General features: G+C 38.7%; 1 protein-coding gene across 1 annotated transcript; it reads right to left on the minus strand.

Annotated features, from left to right (window-relative positions):
* Window positions 1–3,145: 3,145 nt before the first annotated feature.
* LOC307022055 (uncharacterized protein) lies at window positions 3,146–9,278 on the minus strand (the record flags this gene model as incomplete). The annotated part of the gene is made up of 8 exons (XM_079654629.1): window positions 3,146–3,153; window positions 3,198–3,936; window positions 4,072–4,638; window positions 4,963–5,205; window positions 5,314–5,826; window positions 7,192–7,312; window positions 7,864–8,110; window positions 9,254–9,278. The coding sequence occupies 8 exons, from the start codon at window positions 9,276–9,278 to the stop codon at window positions 3,146–3,148; spliced, it is 2,463 nt and encodes an 820-aa protein (XP_079510755.1).
* Window positions 9,279–16,304: the final 7,026 nt, after the last annotated feature.

Below are 16,304 nucleotides of genomic sequence, written 5' to 3' on the forward strand. Positions count from 1 at the left end.
TTCCATCAGAGACACGTTCACTTACAAACTCAATCACATTTAGAAACCTGTCAATACTTCCTTTAGTTACCTTTCCATATTGATCACCTTTAGTCACCTTTCCATATTGATCACCTTTAGTTACCTTTCCATATTGATCACCTTTAGTACCTTTCCATATTGATCACCTTTAGTTACCTTTCCATATTGATCACCTTTAGTTACCTTTCCATATTGATCACCTTTAGTTACCTTTCCATATTGATCACCTTTAGTTACCTTTCCATATTGATCACCTTTAGTTACCTTTCCATATTGATCACCTTTAGTTACCTTTCCATATTGATCACCTTTAGTTACCTTTCCATATTGATCACCTTTAGTTACCTTTCCATATTGATCACCTTTAGTTACCTTTCCATATTGATCACCTTTAGTTACCTTTCCATATTGATCACCTTTAGTTACCTTTCCATATTGATCACCTTTAGTTACCTTTCCATATTGATCACCTTTAGTTACCTTTCCATATTGATCACCTTTAGTTACCTTTCCATATTGATCACCTTTAGTTACCTTTCCATATTGATCACCTTTAGTTACCTTTCCATATTGATCACCTTTAGTTACCTCATCTTTCCATATTGATCACCTTTAGTTACCTTTCCATATTGATCACCTTTAGTTACCTTTCCATATTGATCACCTTTAGTTACCTTTCCATATTGATCACCTTTAGTCACCTTTCCATATTGATCACCTTTAGTTACCTTTCCATATTGATCACCTTTAATTACCTTTCCATATTGATCACCTTTAGTTACCTTTCCATATTGATCACCTTTAATTACCTTTCCATATTGATCACCTTTAGTTACCTTTCCATATTGATCACCTTTAGTTACCTTTCCATATTGATCACCTTTAGTTACCTTTCCATATTGATCACCTTTAGTTACCTTTCCATATTGATCACCTTTAATTACCTTTCCATATTGATCACCTTTAGTTACCTTTCCATATTGATCACCTTTAGTTACCTTTCCATATTGATCACCTTTAGTTACCTTTCCATATTGATCACCTTTAGTTACCTTTCCATATTGATCACCTTTAGTTACCTTTCCATATTGATCACCTTTAGTTACCTTTCCATATTGATCACCTTTAGTTACCTTTCCATATTGATCACCTTTAGTTACCTTTCCATATTGATCACCTTTAGTTACCTTTCCAATATTGATCACCTTTAGTTACCTTTCCATATTGATCACCTTTAGTTACCTTTCCATATTGATCACCTTTAGTTACCTTTCCATATTGATCACCTTTAGTTACCTTTCCATATTGATCACCTTTAGTTACCTTTCCAATATTGATCACCTTTAGTTACCTTTCCATATTGATCACCTTTAGTTACCTTTCCATATTGATCACCTTTAGTTACCTTTCCATATTGATCACCTTTAGTTACCTTTCCATATTGATCACCTTTAGTTACCTTTCCATATTGATCACCTTTAGTTACCTTTCCATATTGATCACCTTTAGTTACCTTTCCATATTGATCACCTTTAGTTACCTTTCCATATTGATCACCTTTAGTTACCTTTCCATATTGATCACCTTTAGTTACCTTTCCATATTGATCACCTTTAGTTACCTTTCCATATTGATCACCTTTAGTTACCTTTCCATATTGATCACCTTTAGTTACCTTTCCATATTGATCACCTTTAGTTACCTTTCCATATTGATCACCTTTAGTTACCTTTCCATATTGATCACCTTTAGTTACCTTTCCATATTGATCACCTTTAGTTACCTTTCCATATTGATCACCTTTAGTTACCTTTCCATATTGATCACCTTTAGTTACCTTTCCATATTGATCACCTTTAGTTACCTTTCCATATTGATCACCTTTAGTCACCTTTCCATATTGATCACCTTTAGTTACCTTTCCATATTGATCACCTTTAGTTACCTTTCCATATTGATCACCTTTAGTTACCTTTCCATATTGATCACCTTTAGTTACCTTTCCATATTGATCACCTTTAGTTACCTTTCCATATTGATCACCTTTAGTTACCTTTCCATATTGATCACCTTTAGTTACCTTTCCATATTGATCACCTTTAGTTACCTTTCCATATTGATCACCTTTAGTTACCTTTCCATATTGATCACCTTTAGTTACCTTTCCATATTGATCACCTTTAGTTACCTTTCCATATTGATCACCTTTAGTTACCTTTCCATATTGATCACCTTTAGTTACCTTTCCATATTGATCACCTTTAGTTACCTTTCCATATTGATCACCTTTAGTTACCTTTCCATATTGATCACCTTTAGTTACCTTTCCATATTGATCACCTTTAGTTACCTTTCCATATTGATCACCTTTAGTTACCTTTCCATATTGATCACCTTTAGTTACCTTTCCATATTGATCACCTTTAGTTACCTTTCCATATTGATCACCTTTAGTTACCTTTCCATATTGATCACCTTTAGTTACCTTTCCATATTGATCACCTTTAGTTACCTTTCATATTGATCACCTTTAGTCACCTTTCCATATTGATCACCTTTAGTTACCTTTCCATATTGATCACCTTTAGTTACCTTTCCATATTGATCACCTTTAGTTACCTTTCCATATTGATCACCTTTAGTTACCTTTCCATATTGATCACCTTTAGTTACCTTTTCATATTGATCACCTTTAGTCACCTTTCCATATTGATCACCTTTAGTCACCTTTCCATATTGATCACCTTTAGTTACCTTTCCATATTGATCACCTTTAGTTACCTTTCCATATTGATCACCTTTAGTTACCTTTCCATATTGATCACCATTAGTTACCTTTCCATATTGATCACCTTTAGTTACCTTTCCATATTGATCACCTTTAGTTACCTTTCCATATTGATCACCTTTAGTTACCTTTCCATATTGATCACCTTTAGTCACCTTTCCATATTGATCACCTTTAGTCACCTTTCCATATTGATCACCTTTAGTTACCTTTCCATATTGATCACCTTTAGTTACCTTTCCATATTGATCACCTTTAGTTACCTTTCCATATTGATCACCTTTAGTTACCTTTCCATATTGATCACCTTTAGTTACCTTTCCATATTGATCACCTTTAGTTACCTTTCCATATTGATCACCTTTAGTTACCTTTCCATATTGATCACCTTTAGTTACCTTTCCATATTGATCACCTTTAGTTACCTTTCCATATTGATCACCTTTAGTTACCTTTCCATATTGATCACCTTTAGTTACCTTTCCATATTGATCACCTTTAATTACCTTTCCATATTGATCACCTTTAGTTACCTTTCCATATTGATCACCTTTAGTCACCTTTCCATATTGATCACCTTTAGTTACCTTTCCATATTGATCACCTTTAGTTACCTTTCCATATTGATCACCTTTAGTTACCTTTCCATATTGATCACCTTTAGTTACCTTTCCATATTGATCACCTTTAGTCACCTTTCCATATTGATCACCTTTAGTTACCTTTCCATATTGATCACCTTTAGTTACCTTTCCATATTGATCACCTTTAGTTACCTTTCCATATTGATCACCTTTAGTTACCTTTCCATATTGATCACCTTTAGTTACCTTTCCATATTGATCACCTTTAGTTACCTTTCCATATTGATCACCTTTAGTCACCTTTCCATATTGATCACCTTTAGTTACCTTTCCATATTGATCACCTTTAGTTACCTTTCCATATTGATCACCTTTAGTTACCTTTCCATATCGATCACCTTTAGTTACCTTTCCATATCGATCACCTTTAGTTACCTTTCCATATTGATCACCTTTAGTTACCTTTCCATATTGATCACCTTTAGTTACCTTTCCATATTGATCACCTTTAGTTACCTTTCCATATTGATCACCTTTAGTCACCTTTCCATATTGATCACCTTTAGTTACCTTTCCATATTGATCACCTTTAGTTACCTTTCCATATTGATCACCTTTAGTTACCTTTCCATATCGATCACCTTTAGTTACCTTTCCATATTGATCACCTTTAGTTACCTTTCCATATTGATCACCTTTAGTCACCTTTCCATATTGATCACCTTTAGTTACCTTTCCATATTGATCACCTTTAGTTACCTTTCCATATTGATCACCTTTAGTTACCTTTCCATATCGATCACCTTTAGTTACCTTTCCATATTGATCACCTTTAGTTACCTTTCCATATTGATCACCTTTAGTTACCTTTCCATATCGATCACCTTTAGTTACCTTTCCATATTGATCACCTTTAGTTACCTTTCCATATTGATCACCTTTAGTTACCTTTCCATATTGATCACCTTTAGTTACCTTTCCATATTGATCACCTTTAGTTACCTTTCCATATTGATCACCTTTAGTTACCTTTCCATATTGATCACCTTTAGTTACCTTTCCATATTGATCACCTTTAGTTACCTTTCCATATTGATCACCTTTAGTTACCTTTCCATATTGATCACCTTTAGTTACCTTTACATATTGATCACCTTTAGTTACCTTTCCATATTGATCACCTTTAGTTACCTTTCCATATTGATCACCTTTAGTTACCTTTCCATATTGATCACCTTTAGTCACCTTTCCATATTGATCACCTTTAGTTACCTTTCCATATTGATCACCTTTAGTTACCTTTCCATATTCATCACCTTTAGTTACCTTTCCATATTGATCACCTTTAGTTACCTTTCCATATTGATCACCTTTAGTTACCTTTCCATATTGATCACCTTTAGTTACCTTTCCATATTGATCACCTTTAGTTACCTTTCCATATTGATCACCTTTAGTTACCTTTCCATATTGATCACCTTTAGTTACCTTTCCATATTGATCACCTTTAGTTACCTTTCCATATTGATCACCTTTAGTTACCTTTCCATATTGATCACCTTTAGTTACCTTTCCATATTGATCACCTTTAGTCACCTTTCCATATTGATCACCTTTAGTTACCTTTCCATATTGATCACCTTTAGTTACCTTTCCATATTGATCACCTTTAGTTAACTTTCCATATTGATCACCTTTAGTTACCTTTCCATATTGATCACCTTTAGTTACCTTTCCATATTGATCACCTTTAGTTACCTTTCCATATTGATCACCTTTAGTTACCTTTCCATATTGATCACCTTTAGTCACCTTTCCATATTGAACACCTTTAGTTACCTTTCCATATTGATCACCTTTAGTTACCTTTCCATATTGATCACCTTTATTTACCTTTCCATATTGATCACCTTTATTTACCTTTCCATATTGATCACCTTTAGTCACCTTTCCATATTGATCACCTTTAGTTAACTTTCCATATTGAACACCTTTAGTTACCTTTCCATATTGATCACCTTTAGTTACCTTTCCATATTGATCACCTTTAGTTACCTTTCCATATTGATCACCTTTAGTTACCTTTCCATATTGATCACCTTTAGTTACCTTTCCATATTGATCACCTTTAGTTACCTTTCCATTTTGATCACCTTTAGTTACCTTTCCATATTGATCACCTTTAGTTAACTTTCCATATTGAACACCTTTAGTTACCTTTCCATATTGATCACCTTTAGTTACCTTTCCATATTGATCACCTTTAGTTACCTTTCCATATTGATCACCTTTAGTTACCTTTCCATATTGATCACCTTTAGTTACCTTTCCATATTGATCACCTTTAGTTACCTTTCCATAATGATCACCTTTAGTTACCTTTCCATATTGATCACCTTTAGTTACCTTTCCATATTGATCACCTTTAGTTACCTTTCATATTGATCACCTTTAGTTACCTTTCCATATTGATCACCTTTAGTTACCTTTCCATATTGATCACCTTTAGTTACCTTTCCATATTGATCACCTTTAGTTACCTTTCCATATTGATCACCTTTAGTTACCTTTCCATATTGATCACCTTTAGTTACCTTTCCATATTGATCACCTTTAGTTACCTTTCCATATTGATCACCTTTAGTTACCTTTCCATATTGATCACCTTTAGTTACCTTTCCATATTGATCACCTTTAGTTACCTTTCCATATTGATCACCAGGATATCTCACGCTGAGTTCTGCCTGGAAACTCAAATATTAATATTTAATGTTTAGTTACTTATTAATCAAACAATATTATAAAATCAACAAATCTAGAAAGTCAATAGTAATATTTAAGTTAAATTAAATAACCACATGTTTCCTATTTACTAATATTATTATTATTCCAATATTATTATTAAAATTATTATAATATCATTAAATATGTATTATTATAAATATTATTATATTATTGTCATTAAGTAAGTATTTTTATTATTCTATTAATTATTATTTTGTATTTATTATTATTCTATTAATTCGTTTTAAATGTTTATTATTACAACATGTATTCTACTATTAATTATTATTAATTGTATTATTATATTAATTCGATTATGATTGTATGTATTATTATGGAGCATGCATTAAAATACATACATCTCAAACAGAGAGAAGATCATTTATATACAGATGATATCTCCAGATTAATCTCAAGCAGATCAAAGTTCACGTCTATTAAATATATTGCTCATAAATATGGTTTTATTTCTGAGATAACAGGAAACAGGAAATGAGGTTTGGCACATCCTGCGTCTCCGGGCTCACATCTCACCAGCAACCGGAAACATCCAAACCATGAACGATGTCATGAAATGTTAGCGTTGCAGCAGAATAAAAAGTCATGCCATTGTACAATACAAATGAAAAGACTAGAAAGAAACTGACCGAAATGTAAACATCTCAATAGAAATAAAATAACATATAAAAAAGAAAAGAAAATATACATGTTGAATTACAAATGTACAGTAACAAAATATAAAGCAGGATATTATACATGAGTATGAGAGAAATTGATTATTAAATATTAGATTGAATATAAATGTAAAATGTAGCGTGTGATTTATAGCTTATAAAGAAGCAATGAAATCCTTTCAGAACAAACCAAAGTGTTCGTGTACGTTGTTAGAAAGTGTGTTTCTCCGTGTGACTCAGAGGCAGCTCTCTCTCAGCACCCTGACTGAGGAACCTGTCGCTCCTCACCTGGTTATAAACTGATGGTGTTTGTTTTGGGTCATTGCATGTTTCTCTGTGCCGAGCAGTTTCTGCCTAACCCGTTCTCCAGCAGCTGGAAAGTCCCTGCTCTGCTTCTCTTTCTGTCTCGTGACTCAGCCGGGCTGTTCTGCTCCAGATATCTCATGTTGTATTCACTGTCTCTGAAATACAGCAACACGTGCAGACACACTCATTCCAGGAGGTCCACGAGGCTTTGAGGTTAGCTTCCCTGTAACCTGAGACTCTGAGGCAGCAGGAACATAACCACTCCTTTGCTCTGCAGCCTCGCTTCCTCACCTCGTCTCCTTTGCTCTGCAGCCTCGCTTCCTCACCTCGTCTCCTTTGCTCTGCAGCCTCGCTTCCTCACTTCGTCTCCTTTGCTCTACAGCGTCGCTTCCTCACCTCGTCTCCTTTGCTCTGCAGCCTCGCTTCCTCACTTCGTCTCCTTTGCTCTGCAGCGTCGCTTCCTCACCTCGTCTCCTTTGCTTTGCAGCGTCACTTCCTCACCTCGTCTCCTTTGCAGCGTCGCTTCCTCACCTCGTCTCCTTTGCTTTGCAGCGTCACTTCCTCACCTCGTCTCCTTCGCTTTGCAGCCTCGCTTCCTCACCTCGTCTCCTTTGCTTTGCAGCCTCGCTTCCTCACCTCGTCTCCTTTGCTTTGCAGCGTCGCTTCCTCACCTCGTCTCCTTTGCTTTGCAGCGTCCTTTCCTCACCTCGTCTCCTTTGCAGCGTCGTTTCCTCGCCTCGTCTCCTCGCCTCGTCTCCTCGCCTCGTCTCCTTTGCTTTGCAGCGTCACTTCTTCACCACGTCTCCTTTGCAGCGTCGCTTCCTCGCCTCGTCTCCTTTGCTTTGCAGCCTCGTCTCCTCGCCTCGTCTCCTCGCCTCGTCTCCTCGCCTCGTCTCCTCGCCTCGTCTCCTCACCTCGTCTCCTTTGCTTTGCAGCGTCCTTTCCACCCCTCCCTGGCACGTGTTACAACCATCCCTGTGAACATTTGAGTTTAAAAAATTGTTTCCAACCTGTACTTATTTCATAGAAACATCTCAAATACATTGTTTCAGTAGTTGACATTTTGAGAATGTATAATAGCAAAATGGCTATCCTAGTGTAAATGTTTTTTTTACTTATTGGGGAAAACCCAAAAAGTGCTACAACTGTCCCTGGTCTCCCCTATACTGACCATCTTCACTTACAACCCACTACAGTTCAGTACTTCTACTTTTACTCAAGTACATGATCTGAGTACTTCTACGTTTACTCAAGTATATGATCTGAGTACTTCTACGTTTACTCAAGTATATGATCTGAGTACTTCTACTTTTACTCAAGTACAAGATCTGAGTACTTCTACTTTCACGAAGTATATGATCTGAGTACTTCTACTTTTACTAAGTACATGATCTGAGTACTTCTCTCCTCTCTGTCTGTTGCTGCTTCCCTCCAGGATCAATAAAGCTCTTATCTTGATTGAACTCTGGTTGTATAGATTTTGAAAGTATTTGAATTGATCAGGTAGATATATTGATCAGGTAGATGTATTGATAAGGTATTTGTATTGATCAGGTATTTGCATTGATCAGGTATTTGCATTGATCAGGTATTTGTATTGATCAGGTATTTGCATTGATCAGGTATTTGTATTGATCAGGTATTTATATTGATCAGGTAGATGTTGATGCTGTTCTCTCTTCAGGTGAACCCACGATGTCTCTCTGGGACTCCCCTCATTTCCCCTGAGAGTGACAGTGCACTATTTATTTCCTGCTGCGCAGTTCACAGTCTGAGTCTGAGCAACAGCTCCCCTGCTGGTTGAGTTCGGAACTGTTCCCAGCAGTCACGTGATTTCCTGTAAACAGTCCGACCAGCAGGAGGGGAAATCCATCCATGGGTGAAACCACTGCTCCTGAGCGCCATCTAGTGGGAACAACTGGAACTTAAACAATAAAGACGTGCAGATCTTTATGTCTCCAGTGTGTGGTTCAGGTCCTGAGGAAGAGAAGCTTCATCACAGCAGGGGACAGGAGAGGGTTTTAGGGTCAGAATCAGAGCACATTCTCACACTGTTTTCACCACACTTCCTTATTTATTGATTGTAAATATTCTACTTGTCATCAGTGTGAACCCGGACATGTTGAGACCCCAAAGTTTAATGATAGAAATCAGTGGCGGCTGGTGGAAAATATTTTAGGCGGGGCTGTGGAAATGGTGACCAAACAATACTAGAGGGGTCTGGGGGGATGCTCCCCCGGTAACACAAATTGAGAAAAGACCCCTTAAATGATGACTTCTGGTGATGTTAGAGGGGGGGGTATTGACTGATCAATACCTCCATAATCTTCAGTGTGGTTAGCTATGAATCTTCCACAATTTCCAAGCACCTTGTCCTGGACATAGTTTCTACAATATAAACCAGGGCCGTGGGAAGTAGGGGTGCTGAGGGTGCTGCAGCACCCTCTGGTGGAGGACAGGGGATCTGCACTTCCACAAGATTAAATACAAATATTATACAAAAAAACCCACATTTTCAGCCTTGATGTAACAACATTCATAATTCAGTAAAGATTTTCCATTTGCCCTGCACGATGGGCGCTGTAAGTGATGAAGGTGGGGGATGTTGGCTTATCAGGTGCCCGCAGCTCACAGCCAAAGTGAGAGGGATAGAGAGAGGGGGTGCACCGGTACCGGCAGGGATTGTTGTTAGCTTCTGTTGCGCTTCACGGATATAAGAAGCCGTTTCTACAATAATGTGGAGGGAGAGTTCTGTCCTTTCAGACTGAGAGGCTCAGTGAGGTAAAGGACTCTGAGGGTTTAGATAGTTCACTTTAGTCTAAGTTATCTCAGTGGGTCTCAAACGTTTGGTCACAATTTATGTAAAAAAATATTTCAAAGGCACACCTTTATAATTATTAGGATAAATAAAAACAGGTTTGAAATCATTTCAATGTAGGACAGTAAACCAAAAATATCGTTTAAAACTGGAGAGATTTAAAAATATGCATAAATAAATAAATGTTAACTGGTAAAATAAGATATGAATGAACCACAAAAATAAAACAAGTCACATTTATTTGTTATTGGCTATGGTAGGTTATTGGAAATGTTCACATACTTATTTGATTAATAAAAAGCAAACCGATCTTTTTCATATGGGTGTTTAGAGGTGTACCCCCTAGATCAGTCTCTAATTGGGCGCTCAAAGTGCACCGGATGGAAGCATTTTACTTTAAAATGTTAAAAACAAATCTTCCCGTGGGGGCACCCCCGGACTTTCCCCCATGTCAATATGTTTCTCTTTTTGTAGTGTATTGGTCTTTTGTAGAGGTTTTTCATTGCCAGCTAAAATATTGCCTAGGGCAGCAAATTGGTCAGAACCCCCCATTTGAAACATGTTCCCACGGCTATGGTTGAACCCGTTGCAGATGAATGCTGGTTGCACTCCGTGCACTCGTTTTGAAAAGTGCCGACAAGCAGGGCCGTGGGAAGTAGGGGTGCTGAGGGTGCTGCAGCACCCCCTGGTGGAGGACAGGGGATCTGCACTTCCACAAGATATAATACCAAAAAAAACGAATTTTCAGCCTTGATGTAACAACATTCATAATTAAGTAAAGATAACACCCTTTTTTCAACCCGTTTAAATTTTCCATTTGCCCTGTACGATGGGCGCTGTAGTGATGAAAGTGAGGGATGTTGGCTTAGCAGGCGCCCGCATCTCACAGCCAAAGTGAGAGAGATAGAGAGAGAGGATACCACGGGGATACGTTATCTCAGTGAGTCTATCTCAGTGAGTCTCAAACGTTTTGATCACAATTTATGTAAACAAATATTTCCAAGGCACACCTTTATAATTATTATGATAAATAAAAACAGGTTTGAAATCATTCCAATGTATACTATAGGACAGTAAACAAAAATATCGTTTAAAACTGGAGATTTCAAAATATGCATAAATAAATAGATGTTAACTGGTAAAATAAGATATGAATGAACAATACAAATAAAATAAGTTACATTTATTTGTTATTGGCTATGGTAGGTTATTGGAAATGTTCACATACTTATTTGATTAATAAAATGCAAACCAATCTGTTGTACCCTCTAGATCAGTCTAGTAATTGGGGGCTCAAAGTGCACCAGATTGAAGCATTTGACTTTAAAATGTTAAAAAAAAGTCCCCCGGACCCCCCTAGAGGATGTGAAGTCCACCCCTCCAATTAAAACATGTTATAATACTAAATACATTTGAAGCCTTGTTATATAAGCTGTCCACCATGTCAATATGTTTCTCTTTTTCTAGTGTATTGGTCTTTTGCAGAGGTTTTTCATTGCCAGCTAAAATCTTGTCTATAGGGCAGCACATTGGTCAGAACCAGCCCTGGTGTCATCCCCACAGCACCCCCCATTTGAAACATGTTCCCACGGCTATGCCGACAAGCAAAGCAAAACGTTGCGTCTTTGGACACGCTGTATTCTAACCATACATGTTGATCCATCCAGTCTTTATAGAAACATCTCTGCTGATTTCCAAATGGCCGTGTGGGTATTTTTGAAGAATTGTCCGTCTTGGGCCCTCTTGGGGATTGTTACTTATGTCCTCCTCCTTCTCCTCCTCCGCAGCAGCAGGTGCAGCCGTGGGTCCGGGCATTTCAGATCCTTCCTCCTCATCTCCATCCTCCCACGGCTTTTCTTGGTCCTCCTCCTGGTCGGTGACTGTGACACCTTCAGCCTCTGCCTCACGATGCCTATTATGTGCAGATTCAGAATCCCTCTCGCCTACACGTGGACGTTTTAGGACTAAAAAACGATCCATTTTTCACTTTGCTCAACATCCAAGTTAGCTAATAATTTGGCGCTCTAGCTAACAAGAAGTCACTCAAGTGTCACAAAGTAATTTAGCCTATGGGTAGGTCAAAAATCTAATGGGTGCTGGCCACTGGCCTAATCATATCACCTGTGTTGGCTTTATGTTTTTGGTCAAAAATGAGTTTGTTTCACATTTGCATTGATGTAATCAATAATTTTTCTAATTTAATTTTCTAAAAATAATAATAATAATTTTATTTAAAAAAAAAACATATATTTATTGGGGCTTCAGCACCCCCTAGCTCCCCCCTGGCGCCGCCCCTGCTCGGCACTCTTTTGGTTGGGAGGGTGTCGTTCGCAGCGGATAGAGCTGCCGGCGACGAAGACAGCCAGACAGGAAAGACGTTCGAGTGTCAGGATCGGGAGGCCTGTTAACATCAGAAAGAAATTCAGATAAAACTTTATGTTTCAAAAGCTATTTTCCTTACACAAGTGTTGTTCTACAGCAGTGTAAACATATACATGTTGTCTTGTAAATAAACAACTCTAGACTTCACATGATGGATGGATGTGCAGATGTTCCTCACCACCAGCTGTTCTTATAAACAACATGTGAACAAAACTAAGCAGAAACTGAACCTCCTGAGGAGAGAACGAGAGTTTCAATTAATGCAAACACTTCTGATTCTTCACTCAGCTCCAACACGAACACAGAGGGAGAACTGCTCCAAAATCTACATTAATCCGTGATTCACAATACTATAATTATTAGGAAGTATTATAAATAATCAGTGTAAAGAAGGTGTGAGTCTAATACTCTTTGCCATAGTTTTTTGGGCATTTTAACATGAACACCATTATCTGGAACAAACTCCCAAAAAAGAACTGAAGTGTTATTCAGGACATCCAGAGTGATGAGTGCAAAGTGCAAAAGGGCCGGGAGAAGAACAGATCAGAGGGTATGGTGGTTTAAAAACCCTCTCAGCCAATCACATCGCTGCTCTCAACAGCTCAGCCAATCACAGAGAAGCATGCAGCCAATAGGTCAACAAATGAGTAATCAGGAGGGAACATATTCATGTTATTGTTGTTGAATTTATATGAAAGAAACACATATTTGTGATAAGACATTTAGAAAACAGGTTAAATTTGACGAGAGGACAGTATTTAGTTAAATTACATTACATGTCACTTGTTGGACGCTTTTACCTAAAGTGACTTGCATACATTCAATACTGTGGGCAATCTGGTGTGGGTGAAGTGTCTGTCGTGTCAAGTTATCATATACTCATTTAAAACATATAGTCTTATACTCTGATTGCCTTTTAGACCTGTATGATTTTAACAGAGACATGTGTTTAGGATATACATTTCAGGAGGGCAAAAGGAAGTAAAAGGTGGATTTAAATAATTAAAGGTGGGGTAGGTAATTTTGGAGAAACCAGCTCGAGTGCGCTAAAATTTGAAAATACACAGCCGGAACAAATCTGCCACTTCCTCACAGAGCCCCTCCTCCAACACACACGAACGTGCACATGACCAATGAGGGCACGAGATAAGTTTGTGCACAGATGGAAGGCTGACAAGCAGGTAGGCCATCCAGTTACTTTAGCCGGCTCAGATGATTGGTCGTGCTTTTTACAGCGCCACGGCTTCCACAGATGACATTTTTATGGATTTTTTGTCAAAACACTTCAGATATTCATTGCTATCGGGATGTTAAGAGCATTCCATGGAATATAACAAAAAGTGTATCTCGAGCCGGTTTCTCAAACTTACCTACCCCACCTTTAAGGACGAGGGGGGGGGTTATATAGAGAGACTGTAAGCAGAACTTCTTTATCCTCTGAGGGTGAAGCTGGTCTGTTCCTACATTTGAGATAGATTTCACTTGGATATTCTCCCCTGATCGAAAGATCAACACACTAACATGTTGGCAACAGCCTCTTTAAAACAAAGATCTGTGGTAATGGAGATTACTTTAGGCGGGAGATCATTATTCTCTGCAATGCTTTTTCTAACATGTTCTCTCTCACTGAAAACAAGTCGGTTTTATTCTGAAGGGCTGACACAGTTTCTAGCTGTCAGACTGTGTGTGTGTGTGTGTGTGTGTGTGTGTGTGTGTGTGTGTGTGTGTGTGTGTGTGTGTGTGTGTGTGTGTGTGTGTGTGTGTGTGTGTGTGTGCAGTGGCGGTACAAGAGATTTTCTCTAGGGGGTGCTGTGGGGTAGCTCGACGTTTCATAGAGGGTGCTCAAACATTAAGGGTTTCCCATTAATGCACCAGCGCTACAGTTGAATTTTCTACTGCAACACTCCCTACGCACACACAGTGTACCCGCGACTGTTACAATGAAGGCTCGGTAATCAGCTCACGGCATATAGGTGTAATCAGGGGTAAAGTGCTATTTTTACAAGTGGGGAGTGGACCTCACCTCCTCTAGGAGGGTCCTCCCGGGAGATTTTTTTTTAAATATTGAAGTTAAAAGCATCAATCTGGTGCACTTTGAGAGCAAAATGAAGAGATCTATGGATACATCTCTCAACATACATTATGAAACAGAACTGTAAACAGATTTTCTATTTCTTTATAGATATTTTACAAATCACTCCCCTTTTAAAACAAACCGTTTGAGACCCACTGAGATAACTAGACTAAAGTTAACTATCTAAACACTGAGAGTCCTTTATTTCACCTGAGCTGAGGTTATCTGAGACTCTCAGTCTGACAGGACTCTCTCCCTCCACCTTGTTGTTGAAAAAGCTCCTTATATCCGTTAGCTTGACTAGCTAGCACCAGATGCTAACCACACCGATCTCCGGTAGATACCCACCGGTGCGCGAGCTCTCTCTCTCTCGCTCACGCACGCACACAAAATGGCTCGTGCCACACACACACACACACACACACAGAGCAGAGCAGAGCTTGAATGAAACACAGAGACCCAAGTAAGCTACTTGTACTCACGAGGCCTATTATGTGCATAATCCCTCTCGCTTTCAGTTGGTTTTGATTGAGTGTCCACACGTGGACGTTTAAGGACTAAAAACGATCCAGCTAACAGGAAGTCACTCAAGTGTCACAAAGTAATTTAGCCTATGGGTAGGTAAAAAATCTAATGGGTGCTGGCCATTGGCCTAATCATATCACCTGTGTTGGCTTTATGTTTTTGGTCAAACATTTGTTTGTTTCACATTTGCATTGATGTAATCAATAATCTTTCTGATTTAATTTAATAAAAATAATGATAATAATTTTCGAAAAAAAAAAAAATATATATTTCTAGGGGGTGCTTTGGCAATCCTGGTGGGTGCTTCAGCACCCCCTAGCTCCCCCCTGGCGCCGCGTGTGTGTGTGTGTGTGTGTGTGTGTGTGTGTGTGTGTGTGTGTGTGTGTGTGTGTGTGTGTGTGTGTGTGTGTGTGTGTGTGTGTGTGACCGACCGACTCCAGAGGCCTGTACTACGAAGTCGGATTTTCGCTTAGCGGCTAACTTCAGGGAAAACTCGGGGTTTCCGGTCCTACGAAGCTGGTTCTCTTTTTAGCAGGCTAGATCTCCATGGTAACTTATGCTGAGCGGTAACCTGCCCCGGAGCAGGTTAGGTTGCAAGCTAAGAGCTCAACTCAGTGAAAGCACTGCCTGCTGACCAATCAGAGCTCAGTGTGCGGAGTTTACAGCGATCAAGTCATATTACAGGAGAAAGAAAATACAGAAAAGCTGCCGTTGCAGGAAAGACGGACGGCAAAAATCACCGACTGTGTGAACGTGAACATTAATAGAATATCACCTCCCATCTTCAGAGCAATCTGACTATTAGAACATTAGCGTTAAGAAAGCTTACTTAAATATCTGCCACAACAACAAGTCATGGATGTTTAAAGTTTAACGTCGTCATATTTGTCTAATATTATAGTTCATTTTTCATTCAGGAAGTATGTCATTACGCTTGTAAATGTTTGTGTGTCAAATGTTGCTAACCCCGTCCGTTGCATGTGAACGCGCTCTCACCCGGACAGAGAAACCCTGGCTTGAGTTACAGAGTTGATAACCAGCGTCGTAGGACCGCTTAGCGAGAGCGCGTTTGTTTTGGATTAGGTAAGCCGGGTAACTCAAACATATCTAGGGTCTGTTGAACTGGATTCTTAGTACAGGCCTTTGGACAAAGAAGAAGAACACACACACCAAGAAACAACAAGAATGCCCTTTGGGGACATTTCAACCAGTCAGGAAGTCAAGGTAAACCACAGACAGACACACACACACACACACGCGCACGCACACACACACACACACACACACACACACACACACACACACACACACACACACACACACACACACACACGCACACACAGTCGTC

This window comes from Notothenia rossii (assembly GCF_949606895.1).
Source record: "Notothenia rossii genome assembly, chromosome: 10".
Taxonomy (NCBI): Eukaryota; Metazoa; Chordata; class Actinopteri; order Perciformes; family Nototheniidae; genus Notothenia; species Notothenia rossii.